Genomic DNA, 16,239 nt, shown 5'->3' with positions numbered 1-16,239 from the left:
CCATGAGCAGATCAACCATGATCTTATTGAATGACAGAGTAGGCTAGAGGGGCTGAATAGCCTACTCCCACTCCTATTTCTTCTATGTTATTATGAACAAGATGAAGGAAATTCAGAGCTCAGGCATGGCTGCCAATGCCGTGGCAATAAGAATGAGGGTGCAAGATGGTGCAATTGGCAAAACAGATTTTTTGAACGGTTGTGGAGCCGGGGAAGATTACAGAGATTAAGGATGGGTGTGGCTACAAAGGGAACTGAGCACAAGGACAATAATTTTAAATTGGAGACATTGGGAGCTAATGTTGGTCAGCAAGCATGTGGGTGATGTGTACATGGGACAGCTGCCCTTAGCTTAACCTACATTGAGCTTTAGATGAGCTGACATTTATCAAGGGTAGAGGAAATTATACCAACGAGTTTGGAGGGAACAAAGACAAGTATGTGCACTTTGGCAGCAGATGGGCTCAGGCAGGGACTGAAACTGGCAAAGTTACAAGAGGTGGAAGTGGGTGTCTTTGCAATGACAAGGATATTGATTTGGAAACCTACACTGGGGTCAAATAGGATGGTGAAGGTATGGGCAATTGGCTTCCAGCTGATTGGGAAGGAGACGAAATTTGAGGCAAGGTTACTGAGTTTGTGGCAGGGACTGAAGATGATCGCTTCAGTCTTCTCAATGTTTATGGAAAGGAGGAAATCACAGCTCATCCAGAACTGAAGCAGTTTGATAACACAAGAAAGGTGGTGGAAAGGTAGAACCAGCTGACATTACATGGAAGTTGATTCTACGTCTTTGGCTGATATTGCTAAGGGGAAGAATGTAAACGAGGTAGTGTATGGAGCCAAGGATAGATCCTTGGGGAACTGCAGAGCTAATGGTGCAGGGACAGAAGGAAATATCCTTGCTGGAGATACCTTTCCAATGGTAATCAGAGAATCAATGGAACCAAAGAAGCCCAGTCTACTCAATAGAGAGAGTCACTGAAGGAGGATGGCGCAGTTAAATGTGTCAAAGGCTACAGGAAGGTCAAGGGGGGTAAGTGCCCATGGTCACAGGACAATAGGATGCCCTTTGTGGGCTGCTCAGTGCTGTGGCAGGGCGGAATTTTGATTCAAGAGGTTCAAACATGGAGTTGCAAGGAAGAGGCCGTGGATTTAGGAGATGAAAACCTTTCCAGGAATTTGGTATGGGAAGAGATCACTGTTGGCTTGATTAATCACACTGGCATCAAGGATGAACATTCAACTAAACCCACTGTATTTAATTCTGCCATATGGATGCACAATGTCCACATTTCAAATCCTCAGAAGTCTCCAAGGAATCTGATGCAACTTATAAAAGCCAAGTCATCTTACTGCTTCCTTGTATGTTAATCTTCTGATGCCAGGGAACAGCTGTTCTCTGTGATACCTTGGGGCTTCAGTATATACCCCTGTGAAACTACACACTATACTAAAGGTAGTTTGGTCAGAGCATTATACCATTTCAGCACAACATTCTATGTCTTATCAATGAGCAATATAATTCCACATTCTATTCCTTTTGTTAATTACTACTCTGTAGTGACTGCTTGTATCTCTTTCAATTCCACCCCTAGCTAGTTCAACATCATTCATAATAAAAGTCGCCCATTTTTAATCCAACATGCAGGACCTTCCAGCCACTTATAGATTTTGTTTGGTTACATTTCTTGGTTATCTTCCCAAACTTGAATGTCTTCCCTAGTTTTAACAGGTTTTGAATCCAAGTTGTTGATATACATTAGACTCAGCGGGAGTCTCAGCATTAATTCCTGTAGCTTTCCACACAGTATGTATCCTCACCTCAACATCACAGGCAATAGGAAGCTGAAGAACATTTATCTGAACTCTTATCATAAGCTTATTCATCTTTAATAAACATTGTTTAAATAATACAAAATAGCAATTCACTGCTTAAGGTACATTGGTTAATTATTTACCCAATTAAAACTAACACCTATGTATATTTGAGAAATTATTAAAATATTCACTTCTGTAGTTTTCTAAAAGTATGCAGTGACACATTTAATTTTAATAAAAATGAAGCAAACAATACAAATTTGAATGCAGGTAAGTAAATACCACAGTAGTATGATTTTTGCTGAAATATAAGTGCAGGTTTATATTGAAGGACTTTTCAAACCAAGCTTTGATGGAGCAAAGTTCATTCTTCCCTTCTGATCTTAACTAATTTTATATTCAACTTTCTACTAAAGCACTTACCACCTAAAAAAAAAGCAGGATACTATATTGATTAGGATTGCACTAAGAACAATGCCTTGATTTTATATTTTCAGTAAGAAAAATCTTTATGTGCTCCCATCATGATAGTGATATTCAACAGGAAATCCAAGATTGCCTCCAGCACGCCAGTACAACTGTATTGTGAATGAACAGTCCAAAATGACCAGTAAGCTTTCATTAGTCTTATAAACCGTTTCATGCAATCTTAGTCCAAGGTGGTGTTAGTTTCTTTTTTAAAATCAATTCTTAGGTTAATAATAAACAGAAGAAAAATCAGAGTTACAGAGCATAAGTAACAATTATACCACAAAGAGCACATGCTATTAGGGTAATGAAAGTATGCAACAGGCAGTGGGGTTAAAATGGACAATACGGATTAAAAAAAATTGATCATTTAAAATTGAAGAGACTGTATTCCTTTCCCCCCCTTCAAGCGCATCCAGACCAAGGATAGACAGTCAACAGTAGTTAATGATGTTCACCCTACACCATGACTTGAGTCCTGAGGGCAATCAATAGTCTAACTTTATTTTTCAGGTACTGGTTCCTGCTGTGATGATATGACAGGTGGCAGCTCACTAAAATTTACATTTTGTAAACTATCAACTGATTGAAGACATGGAATATATAAAGTGAAACTGTTTAGCTGACTCTACAGAATAGCATTTCCTGAAAGTTAAACCAAAGTTTAAGAGGGAGGGAACCAAAACAGGTGAAATCAGAAGAGCAACTCAGCTCTCCTACACAAGCTTTGGTTGTAAAAAACTTTACTAGGTTTTAATGTCATGTTTTTCCAAGTGTTTATCAAATAGTGGGATTTTAAAGCACTATAATTAAAGGATTAGATTAGTGTGATTCAAAATGTATCAAGACTAGCCACAGAATGAACAATGGAGAGCAAACTACTTTTTAAAAAAAAAAGTATTTTCTCAGTGACTGTTGCTGGAATACAGTTCCATGATCACTAACAGCCCTCTGGTACCTCAATGAAGTAGCCATTGTACTTACACAATCAGGGGATTACCATAGGTGTGCATTGGTGGCGAGTTAGTGTAAGGTGAGGGGCAGAGGACAGCAGAGAAATTAAGAGATGAACAGGTTGAGTTTATATGCAGATTAAATTCTCGATGGTTGAGAAGCTCTGTGTACTGACCAAGAATAGCCTACATGTAAAAATATACTTTGTCACAAAAGTATAATTTTTTCAATCTATTCTACAAAGTTAGGGGGTGCTAAATGGAGATTAAGAGATCATTTTGATAAACATCTCCATTCTATTCACAAATTTGATCCTTCTTTTTCTAGCTCATCACTACAATTTCAGGTTCTGTTTCCTCTCTGATCTTTCTGTTTATGGCCTCCAGAGAGAGAGGTTATTCTTTCTTCAAGGTTTTAAATCTTGCTTTGGATGCTGTTGTAAAATTATTGCTCCTCCTCGGATCTAGATTCAAATCTTGCCAGAACAAAAATGGCAGGATTTTTTTTTCCCTGATAGTTGTGGCCTTAAGTGAAAAAAAAATCAAATCAGCCTCATCACAATTCTCTGTCAACATAATTCCATAAATGTAGTTATTTTTGTAATCATACAGATAAAGGCCAAAGAAAACGTGCCACCTTAGTATTCTACACTTGCAATTAAGTTAAAATTTCAGAACATTAGTGTAGGGATGCAGATAGAAGCTCTATATTGTAGAGCAGAAAATACCGTTGATAATAACAGCAAATGCTCAACGTGCTTTCATGACACTTATTGTTTACAATTTTAACAGGGACACGCAGTTGTTGAAAACAAATGATAAATCTGATTGCCAGAATAGCAGACAGAGAAGTGTGATATGGAGACATCAACTGCTCGCTTGCTAAAATTGCAAAGGGTAATTTATTCCCTTAAATCTTCAGTATCTGATTTTGAATTGCTTGATAGATTGTATATAATCACCATAAGTACTAGTTTAAACAGGTTACATTAGTTTGCACCATCTTTCCTCACCTTAATTAACACATAGGCAGGAAATAGAAGGAGCACTGTCTCTTCAAGAGTAATCATGGGTTATATGAGAAAAACATGGTTTGAACTGATAAAATCCAATCTTCAGTACTGTTAAGTAGATAGAATTACCTCATTCTATCACCCACTGCCATTCCTCTGAAAGTAAATCTATCAAGGAGAAAAAGAATAAGGGCTCAGGTTATACATGAGCAGCCTTGGGTGTCATAAGAGCTGATGCCACATTCCCAGATTCCTGTCAACATCATTGGAATGAAATATTTCAGGTAAGTTCCTTAAATGACAGTCCAACTGTTATGGCACCCTCTAATGCATTAAATTTTATTCTAATAATCGATGAACATTCTTACATGAGTAGAAATAGTTAAAAAAAAGATTCAAGTCCAAAGCTGCAATGCAGACCCATTTCTTTGCTTTTTATATTGTATGGTGCATTTATCAAATATTTGGGCAGACAACTCAGCAGCTGAAACATTATGATTGCTCATTTCTTTCACCTGGTAACAGCCTGTTGATGTTAAGAAATTAGATCTTATTTTTTGATGAACTATTCAGGATTTTACTATGATCAGAAATTCTCTGAACTCAGTATCAAATTAAAAAATGTTTTCCAATTTGGCAGATACAAGGGTACTGAATTCAAAGAAGAGAACTAAATGCCTGCGTTTTTGCTCAACAGATACGCTTAGACGGTGCAAAATGGCAGACAAATTTACTTCATGATAGGTTTCCCCTGTATTTAAAAAGGTAGCATTTTGCACATGCTAAAGTTTTATCAAAGTATACTGCAAGTGGCATTTAGCTATATTTTTCTAGTTTACATCTTCTGCTTAATAATTTTTTATTTTTAAGTCCATCCCTGACAGACTCTTTAGTTTTATTGGCAATATACAGACACACGATAAAGACATTTTTGGATCATTTCAAAACACCAGGTCCTGCTAAAAAGGTATTTCTGTAAATTTGAAACAAACCAAAAATAGTATAAACAATGCAATGGACATGCAGTTCCAACATCATCTTTTGTCTTTTGAACTAACTGTTTGGTATTGATACTCATGGCTTGCAAACCAGAAAAATTAGGCTACTATGTTTTTTTTATATAAAAGGATTGTGATCATGGCTGTTAAGATACATGTAGTATGCAATAAACAATACTATTTTAAACAAATATTTTGCATACATACACCATGTAAATTTAAACTAGTCAGTTTTTCAGAGTAAAAACTACATTTCTAAAAGCATCTACATGTCCGTTGCACTGCATTTGAAAATGTGCAATGTGCCATAATTATTGAAAGATAAGTGAAACTGATGCAAAATTACTCAAAAAACCCCCAGAAAATGCTGAAAATACTCAGCAGGTCAGGCAGCATCTGTGGAGAGAGAAACAAGAGTTAACATTTCAGGTCAATGACCTTTCATCAGAACTGGAGAAAATTAGAGATGTAACAGGTTTTACGCAAGTACAGAAATGAGGAAAAGGTGGAAGGGGAAAGAACAAAGAGGAAGTCTGCGATAGGGTTGGAGACAGGAGAGATTAAATAACAAAAGGGATGGTGCAAGGCAAAAGGAGATGGTAATTGGACAAGAAACAAAAGATGGGTCTACAGCGGGTGTAAATGGGAAATAGCGGAATCATTGCAACAGCTGCCATCTGAAAAAAATGGGGGCAGAGATTATCTGAAATTGTTGAATGGTTTTCAAGTGCTTAATTGAAAGATGAAGTGCTGTTTCTTGAGCTTACATTGAGATTTATTGCACAGTTTAGGAGGTTAAGGACATAGAGTGGGATGGAAAATTAAGATGACAGGCAACTGGAATCTTGGGGTTATATTTACAGATTGAACAGAGGTTCTCCACAAAGTGGCGATCCAATCTCTATCTAGTCTCCCCTGTGTAGGAGATCACATCATGACCAGCGAATATAGTATACTAAATTGAAGGGAGTATGAGTGAATCGCTGTTTTACATGGAAGGACTATTTGGGGCCATGGGCAGTGGGAAGGGAGAGGTTAAAAGGGCAAGTGTTGCATCTTTTGCACTTGCATAGGATGGTGCTGTGGGAAGGAGAGGGCTGTTGGAGGTAATCGAGGGGAGGGGACCATAATGTTGCGGAGGGGAGTCCCTTGAAATGCTGAAAGGGGAGAGAAAGGAATTTAGTGGTGGCATCATGCTGGAGCTGGTGGAAATGGTGGACGATGACCTGTTATATGCGGAGGCTGGTGGGATGGATGGAAGGTGGGGATCGGGGACTCTATTGTGGTTTAGGAAGGGAAGGGATGAGAGTAGCAGTGTGGGAAATGGAATGGACATTTAGTTTTGACAATATGAAGTAAAACCATGTGATATTTACAGTACAGTAAAGTAAGTTGAAGAAGAATTTAGATATGCTTAGTAACATCACACATTTTCTGATTCTGGATAATTTGGTTTTTGCACCCTCTCCCTCCAGCAGTGCTTGCATTATTTCTTTTAAAAATAATCACTTAAACTATGTACCAGCAAAAGAATGTGGAACATAAACAATAACTAGCATTTATATCGAGCCCTTAATGTAAATAATGCCCTATGGCATGGACAGAAAACTGTAAAGAAAACAGACTGCAAGTCAACAAAGAGGTTAGGAGAGGTGATGGAAAGTTTGATTGAAGAGATGAGTTTTGAGAAATTGTTTTAAAAGCGTACAGTGGTGTGGATAGAGGAGTTTAGGGATAGAACTTCAAAGAGTAGAACCCAAGGGCTGAAGGCACCTGCCAATGATTAGATAAAGGGCCTGGGGATGTAAACTTGTTCATTGTAAAAGGGTCATGGTATTCAGGGATGGCGATAGAGATCGCATTGATAGGGCATTCTATTCTGCCAGCTAATGCTGCATCACTTGACTGAAACAGAATATTTGGGAATTGTATGAGTCTCCAGCCTCATTTTGGAAATAAGGGAACTGCTCTCAAGGAATATATAAATAAAAATACTTAAGAGTGAGCAACAACTTGTAGCCTGAGAATACTGTTTAATATGGTAGTCCTTCAGCTTCAAGAGTAAATGGGGAAGACTGGCAAATGCAAATATCATAAATGAAACTTTCTACGCTGTGTCAGTTCATTAAAAAAAGTGATACCCTCATATTGGAAAACCAATTTTTCATTAAAATTTATAATACTTTATAAGATTAATTATTATGGGACAACACTGGATATCCCCAAAAGCAGGTGTGGTGATTGCGATATGCAACCAACCCACACCCGTTCCTTGAATGCAATTCTACTCATATACATGATTGCTGCATTCAACCAGCAATAAGCACAGTACTGAGTGGCTGCATGTCTGAGCAGGGGATGCAAAATTGTGAAAAGCTAGCATGAGTTCAAGCTAGCCTGTAATACTTAGTCAGTTTGCACCTCTTAAAGAAGAGGTGCATTTTGACTGGAACAGGTGCTGGAAGTCATTCCAAAAGTGAGTTTGACCTGGGAAAAACACAAGAAGGGCACAACATGGCAGAGTGTGCACTCCAAGGTTCTCCAGTGCAGCACTGGAGACCCTGGTGCAGAAGTGGGCAGGAGGAGAAAGGCCCTCCAGGCAGACACTGCAAAGGTAATGGGAGCAGATAGCCTTCATGGTCAATGTCAGTAGTGTAGCCCCAAGGACCTGAATTCAATTACCTCACATGTATGGTCATGGTCACTGAATGCATCTTCAAATGCCATATCTCACCAACTACACCACTAGCCTCGCACACTGTGCAATTACCAATCTCTTTCACTCACTTACTCTAGATTTTTATCAACCATAATTCATATTTCACATTCATAGCTTTGCCTCACCCTCACAAAATTAGCATTGCTGTAATCCTCACACCCACTTGCACATACTGCCTATTCAACCATAACAGGCACATTGCCCAAATAGGTTGTACCATGCTCACTGACACACTTCCCTCTCTCTTGCAGGACAAGGTGATGCACAACCACAGGCAGCAGCATCTAACTGGCTGCATGTCCTCACCCTGATAGAGTGAAACAGTGCTTGCCATTATTGGCATGGCCATGACTGAGGCCAAGACCAGTGGTGAGGCTGAAGATGACAGTACTTCATACTGAATGCTCCTTCTCACATCCCACTTCCCCTTTGTCCCAAAATCCCTTCTGATTTACAAGCTGCAGATGGTCTAAGTATGCACCTGGTGCTTTCCCACTCCCCTCCATTCCCTGCAACTCTATTCCTTTGCCTTTCTCCTTTGAAATACCTAAGAACTGCAACCTGCTGAGTCAATGGTGCAGGAACAAGAAGTGGAAGAGGAAGAAGAGACTGATGATGAAAATCATCACTCAATCTCACACTTCCAGCCACCAGTTCAAATACTGACACTGCACATACTTTACAGGGTAGCATAGAGGTAGGATCTGTGTGTCCTAAGATACCAGGCATGAGTGCCTGCATCCAAGGCAGAGAGAAAAGGTAGCGAAGATGCCAACTCACCAGAGGGGGAGGTTACTGCAATTCTGCTGCAAAGAACTCAGATGAGGCAGAAAAAATCTGTGCACGAAGAAATACTTGGTGCATTGGCAGGCCTGCTAGAAAGCCTGCATTCAACATCAAGGTGCACGAAAGAGTCTGCCACCAACCTTGCACGTGGCTTTGTGCAGAGTTTGTAGTCCTTCCTTTCCAATATGTAAATAAGGTTACTTGCAGAATCAACCATGATGTAACATCTGATGGCCGATGTTTCAGGTTCCATTGCAGCACAAGCAGAAGTCATCTGATGTCCGAGTGGAAGCTCAGACTGAAGCCACGAAAGCTAAGCTTGTTGTCAGGTAAACTTCTACTATCATGGCTACAGATACCAGTGATCACAGAGGCTTGCAATATCTCACAGCAATCTAGCAGTCTGTCCTTCAGATTTTGCTAGGATTGCTGAGGCACTACCCGGGGTAGTGGCATGGCTCCATGAAGTAGAAGCCTGCTGTCCTGTCTCAAACATTCCATCGCTACCACCCTGCCAGTGTCCTTTCTGTTGCTCGTCAGTCAGCCAGCCTAGTCTGCTGTCAGCATGTCAAGGTGGTGCAGCCCAAAGCCGAGCCTACGAAAGCCATAGGTCATCCTGCAAGGCCGTCTACTGTCTCCCGCATTGAAAGTCTGCAGCCTTCCATCAGCCATATTGCAGCTATTGGGGTAGTACTGCATAGGAGAACTAGGAATGGCAAAGGCACCCACAAAATAGGCATTAGGGGAATGCACAAGGGTGATTAGTTGTCTTCTGTATGGAATATTGGATGGTTTGATTTATAATGCCAGTTTAAAATGTTTGATTTGTGATGGCTTTTTAAAAAAAGTATTGCGGCCAAGAAGGTGCTCTGATGGTCAGATGGGAAGGTAAGTTATTGGATGTTGTTGAAGGGAGAAACTGGGGTTGCGTTCACTAGTACAACAAATCAGATGAGCTAAACATGGACAGGCTGGCCAGGACGGGGCTGTGTTTCTTGCCTCCTCCCTTCCTCCTCCTCCTCAGCTGCTTGGTGTTGGCAAGAGGCAGTGTCCTCATGATGGCCAGGTTGTGCAAGATGCAGCAGACCATCACGTGTCATGGTGAGTACTACAGAGTTCCTCCAGAATGGTTCAGGCAATGAAAACATTGTTTAAGCATCGTAATGATCGTATCAATGTCATTTGGTGTGACAGCATGGCTCTTGGTCTATGCACACTGTGTATGGGTTGCACACTGGAGCAATCTGCCAGATGGCTAGCAGATAGCCCTTGTAGCCTTCTTGTAGCCACCCTTTGGTCTCTTGTGGTGATTCAAATGCTAATAGCACACCAGGCTACCAAAGAATGCAGGCATCATGATTGCTGCTAGGAAACCGAGCATAATGCTGCATGATGTGCTCAGTACATTATGCAGCATAATGTACTCACACACCAGTTGCGGTACATCTTTGAATTTACATATGGTAAATTTCAAGTATTCCCATTTAAAATTTTATCTAAATTATTAACTTTAGTTCAATATAGCATCAGGCGCTCAGTTTTAACCATCCTCGCAGTTTTGTCAAATCTGGTTTGTTTTTCAATTCATTTAGCCAGATGACATCCAATTGTCAGTTTAACTAGACAGGTGTCTTATAAATTACCCAAACAAGATAAAGTTAATTTAATATTTAAAGGAACCTTCCACAATTGTAAGGTAATGGAAAGAGAACAGAAAAATAATCTTAAAAGGGGCTTTTGAAATTTGATCATGCGAGCTGACTAACAACTAAAGCACTTGCTCTTATAAGGGCTTCAGAACATAAGAAATAGGAGGAGTAGACCAGATGGGCCCTTGAGCCTGCTCCACCATTTAATACAATCAATACAGATCTTCAGCCTCAACTCCACTCTCTTGCCTTCTCCCCATATCCCTTGACTCCATGAGAGACCAGAATCTATCTTTCTTAACCCTGAATACTCAGCGTTCACAACCCTCTAGGGTAGACAATTCCAAAGATTCACAACCCTCTGAGTGAAGAAATTTCTCCTCCTCTCAGTCCTAAATGATTGACTCCTTATCCTTAGACTGTGCCCCCTTGTTCTAGATTCCACAGCCACAAGCTCTCAGTATTTATCCTGTCAAGCCCCTCCACAATCTTGAATGTTTCAATGAGATCACCTCTCATTCTTCTAAATTCCAAAGAATATAGATCCAATTTATTCAGCCTTTCATTATAGGACAACCCTTCCATCCAAGGAACCAATCGTGAACCTTCGCTGTACTGCCTCCAAGGCAGTATATACTTCCCTAGATATGGAGACCAAGGGCCGGATTTTTGTCTCCCAATGGAGGTGTGAATTGGGTGGTGAAACGCTGAACTTAGTTTTTTTTTGCTGGAAAAACAATTTTCCTCTGCCTTCCCAGCTCCATGCCATTTTCATGTGGCCTTTTGGCAGGTCAGGAAAGGCTTGGATGCAAAACGTACATGCGCTTCTTCAGAGGTCGGGGTCCCCATTGTGAGGGCCACAGGAAAATTGTATTTTCTCCTCCACACTATTTTTGTGGATTTTGTAAGCCCTAAAAAAACGCATCTCCTTGGATGGTTTATGATCACTGGAGGAAGCCTGCTGAAGAAGCAGGAACATTCTAAAAGGTAAGTGTAAAATGTTCTGACACCTTCAAATGTCACTATTAGATGCTGTATTATAATGTAGATGTGTTTTTAATGCATGATTCATCATAGCGATCTGTTCTGCAAATGTAAGTTGATCCTTACATTGACCAACATTGTGTAATTGTTGTCATGCATTATAATACTTTTCCAATTTCAAAAGTACCATAATGCTTTTAAACTGACTGACTGCTCTGGCTGTTCAAAATATCTCTGCACCTGATCCGCTCCATTGATTTTCAGGCAATCTTTTTTAAAATGAAAATTCAGTTCTTGTCAGTTTCAGGCAATGTAGCTGGGAGCTTTTGTTGTGACAGCTGTAGCCATTATGAATACTTGGTTGGGTTCAAAAGCTACTAATGCCTTCAGCTCAATAGGTGGTCCACTGAACAGAATATGTTTTTGATGTAGTTTACGAACCTAATGGGCACTTAAAGGATTATAATTTTTTTTGCAGTACTTTTTTTTCTTTCCTGTATCAGTAATAGTTTGCTTGAATTCAAAGTTTTATTAGATTACTAAAGGTTTAATTCTTTAAAAATTTTAAAATAATTCCCATTGCTATTGCATTGCTCTTGAAGAATATACATCGAGCGTACTGAGTGAGTGACAATGGAGGATACATGGTGGGGCTTGGACGTGGCCTAGTGGATCTGAGGGGGCATAGGTTTAAGTTGGCATGGCGGTGGGAACTTGAGGGGGCATGGGTGATCTAGGGGGCATGGACATGGCATGGGCAATGAGAGGGCATGGGGGCTGGGTGGAAGGGTGAGGCATGAGGTTTAGAGGGCCTTTAAAAGATTTTGCACGCTGTATTGCTGTGTTGGAGAACCAAGGCAGGCCTTCTAACTGGGCCCCTCCCTACCACACTCCTCACGCACTCCATCGCCGCTCACAAAACGCACTGCAAACCCAAACACTGTGTGAAAACACAAAGATGCAGGGAAAAGTCACACATGGATTGAGTGTGTGGTCCAGTAGGCGCAAAAGTGCATAGGTCAGGTTTTCTCAAGCCCACGCAACAATCTGGACCCCAAACTGCGTATAGTACTCCACTTGTAGTTGCACCATAGCTCTATATAATTGTAACAAGACTTCTTTATTCTTGTACTCCAATACCTTTGCAATAAAGTCCAACTTCCATTTGCCTTCCTAATTGCTTGCTATACTTGCATGCTAACTTCTTGTGTCCATTGTACAAGTATATGCAAATCTCCAGCACTGATCTTTGCAGCATTCCACTAATTACAGCCTGCCAACTTGAAAAAGCCCCATTTCTCTCTACATTCTGCTTCCTGTCCCTTAACCAATCCTCCATTCATACTAACATATTACTCCCAACTCAATGAATCCTTATCTTGCCTATTAACCTTACATGTGATAACTTAATGAATGCCTTTTGGAAATCCAAGTATATGGCATTGCTGCGAAACCATGCTTTATATATAAAAAAAAATGATTGATGAATTTACTGGCTGGAAACCTGGTTTTTTTTCAAAGACTAAAGCCACATTCCAGTGACTTGGGATCATAGTCAAAGATGGCTGTACACTTGTATCATTTTATCTTCTACATTCCAAAAACCATTGTAATGGAGACCACCTGTCTGAAAAGCCACACCAGAAACAATGGCCTTGAAAGAGGATGAATGGGGGCCATCTCCTTTCCCATTAGGGAAGCATCCAGACAATCACCTGATACTCAACTGGGCGGAGACAAGCCATTAGACATAATCACTTGGGCAACAGGGCCCTGATTGAGTGTGGAATTTCCAGCCATGATCTAATCAAGTTAGAATTGGAATACAGCAGCAATTACCTTATTTGATTCACTGGGTAGTTATACATTTTAAGCACCTGCTTTTTCTGCAGCGCAGGACAAGCAACTAAGATGCTGAAGGAGCAAGATCCTGAGGGGGGTTCCTTCCCCACCATCCCCTGCTCTCTCTCTCTCTCCATCCAATTTGCAAGTTTTGAACCCTGTCTGCTCTTTTCCACAAATAGGCAGAGATTTTAAAAATAACTCAACCTGGCGCTGTTGTCCCTAGAAGAACAGATAAGTTGTACATTTACAACTTTAAACTAACTCAACGCCGAAAGCAGGACTACCGAGTGAAAGCAACAGTACCACTAAATTCAGCCTGAATCCAGCTAAGCCACCAACCTTCAAGAGTCATTTACCACTTTAATTTTACTGAACTCTAAATTACTTCATCTATCCTCCTCACTCTGTAGTGTGTGTGAGTGCGAGTGTGTGTGTGTGTGTGTGAGAGAGAGAAAAAGTTAGAATTTATTATCTTTCTTAAACCTCTTTCCTTTTCAAAGACTCAAGAAAACCTGATTCACTGAGGATGAAGATGTTCATGGAGCCTCCTCCTCCTGTTAGTTGTTTAATTATCCACCCCCTTTGTGTTTATGGCAGAATAAGGGAGTTTTGATCTGATTTGTTGGGTGTGGGATTGCTTAGCTATCTAGAGCATGATGCTTCCAGGACTAAGTGTGCAATGTAGCCCCCTGTAGTAACTTCACCAGTTTCACACCTCATTTTTAGGTATCCCTGGTGCTGCTTATGGAACGCTCTTCCACATTCCTTATTGAACCAGAGTTGATCCATTGGCTTAATGGTAATGGTAGAGTGAGGGATATGCTAGACCATGAGGTTACAGATTATGGTGGAATAAAATTCTGCTTCTGCTGTTGTCTCTTGGGCCTCACGGATGCTGCGTTTTCAGCTGCTAGATTGGTTCTGAATCTCTCCCATTTAGCACAGTGGTAGTGCCACATAATGGGAGGTGCCCTCAAGTGTGAAGATGGGACTATGTGGTGATCATTCCTACCAATGCTATCATGGACACATACAACTGCAACAGGTAGATTGGTGGAGCCTAGGTCAAGTCGGTTTTTCGCTTCTGTTGGTTCTCTCACCACCTGTCATGGGCCCCATCTGGTAGCTTTGTCCTTCAGGATTTGGCCAGCTCAGTCAGTAGTAGGGCTACCAAATCACGCTTAGTGATGAAAAGCTAGTATCAGTAATGGCAGGTATTGACCTCCCCCACAAGAATCCATTCTGTCCCCTTTCTACCTTGCAGGAGAATGTATGTTAAAGGGTGTGGAATTGGATAGGGTCTAGTGTTTCTGTGAACTTGATATTGGAAGAATGAGTGCTTTTGCGAACTAGACTGTTGGTTTTTTAAAAATTTATTCATTCACGGAATGTGGGCACTGCTGGCTAAGCTAGCATTTATTGCCCACCCCTAACTACCTTAGGAAGGTGATGTTGAGATGCATTCTTGAACCACTGCAGTCCATGTGGTGTGGGTACACCCACAGTGCTGTTAGGAAGTGAGTTCCAGGATTTTGACCCAACGACAGTGAAGAAATAGTGACATAGTTCCAAGTCAGGATGGTATGTGGCTTGGAGGGCAACTTGCAGGTGGTGGTGTTCCCATGCATCTGCTGCCCTCGTCACTAGATGTGAAAGAGTGCTGAATAAGGTAACTTTTGGGCAAGTGATGGCTTGGTGTCTGTTCAAAATCCAGACATTACTAAGATTAAAAATCTATTATTTGCAAAGTATAAAAGTACATAAAATTAACAGAATATATAATTTTTAACGTAAAAATGCAAAATTTTCCTTCACCCCTATAAACACATAATGAATTTTATAGCTTCAACATTTGGACTTTCTCCTCAGGCTTTTGGGCACTTGTTTGTTTTGTTTCCGTCTAATAAAAGTGGAAGAGTGATATGTATACCTAACCTCTTAAATTACATAATCTGTGAAACTAATAATGAGTCTGGGGCTCAGCAAAATAGCAGTAAATAATGGCACTGGATAATTCCCAAGGACCAGGTGATTCCCATCGCAGAGTTTTAAAGGAAGAAGATAAGAATATTGTAAGATCATAGCCAGGCCATCTGCAAAGTTCTCTCAACTTGGAACCTTGCCTTTAGATTGGAAAAATTGGAAAATTTGTCATGGCATTTCACTATTTTAAAAAGGTGACAGGGAAACCAGGGAATTATAAACCAGTAGCCTAATAATTGTTTTTTGGAAAATTGCGAAAGGTTATAATTAAAGAATAAGATGACTGAACACCTTGAAAAAGTTTCAGCTGATGAGAGAGAGGATATGTAAAGGTTAGGTAATGCCTGGAAACCTGATTGAAATTTTTTGAAGAGGTGAATAAAGGACTGGACAGGGGAATATCTAAAGATGTTATTTATTTGGACTTTCAGAAGGCATTTAATGAAGTCCCTCCTAAGAAACTATTAGTTAAAATTGAAGGCAAATTGTTGATCTGGTTAGGAAATTGGCTGAGTGGGAGGAGATAAAGAGTAGTGATTATGGGCAGGTACTCTAATTGGCAGGATGTGAATAGTGGTGTCCCGCAATGATCCGTGTTGGGGCTCCATTATTCTATATGTTTATTAATAACTTAGATAATAGAATAGAAAGCCATATATTCCAATTTGCCAATAACACAATTATTGGCAGTGTGTAAGCAGTGTAGATGGAAGCATCATTTATTACCATCTCTTGGTAATTTTAAGTGAATGGGCAAAACTGTGCAAATGTAGGCAAATGTAATCATCTACTTTGGACTTAAAGAAGATAGAACAGGGAATTTTCTAAATGGTGAAAAGCTAGAAACAGTGGCAGTCCAAAGAGACTTGGGGTCCAAGTACACAGATTATTAAAAAAAAAATGGCATTAACAGGTACAGAAAATAATCTAAAAGGCTAAAGGAATGCCACCCTTTATATCCAAGGACTAGGACACAAAGGGTGTAAATCATGTTTCAGATATACAAAATTCTGATTAGAC

The 16,239-nt window shown here is 40.2% G+C and overlaps 1 protein-coding gene across 8 annotated transcripts in view; it reads right to left on the bottom strand.

The window, feature by feature from the left end:
- The window catches only part of dcaf6 (ddb1 and cul4 associated factor 6), a 174,668-nt gene that overhangs the window by 34,462 nt on the left and 123,967 nt on the right, over positions 1–16,239 (bottom strand). For 5 of the 8 annotated variants that reach the window (XR_013579150.1, XM_078559693.1, XM_078559695.1 and 2 more), the window contains one exon: positions 4,385–4,423. The exons of the other annotated variants lie outside the window; for them this stretch is intronic. Coding sequence is in view for 4 of the 5 variants with exons in the window: in XM_078559693.1 (XP_078415819.1) it covers positions 4,385–4,423 (39 nt within the window). In the remaining variant the exon portion in view is untranslated. The remainder of the gene's footprint in view (positions 1–4,384; positions 4,424–16,239) is intronic. 8 annotated transcript variants of the gene reach the window in all.

Source organism: Cetorhinus maximus, chromosome 16, assembly GCF_964194155.1.
Source record: "Cetorhinus maximus chromosome 16, sCetMax3.hap1.1, whole genome shotgun sequence".
Taxonomy (NCBI): domain Eukaryota; kingdom Metazoa; phylum Chordata; class Chondrichthyes; order Lamniformes; family Cetorhinidae; genus Cetorhinus; species Cetorhinus maximus.
The sequence above is the reverse complement of the archived record's forward strand: the minus strand, read 5'-3'. Positions and strand labels throughout refer to the sequence as shown.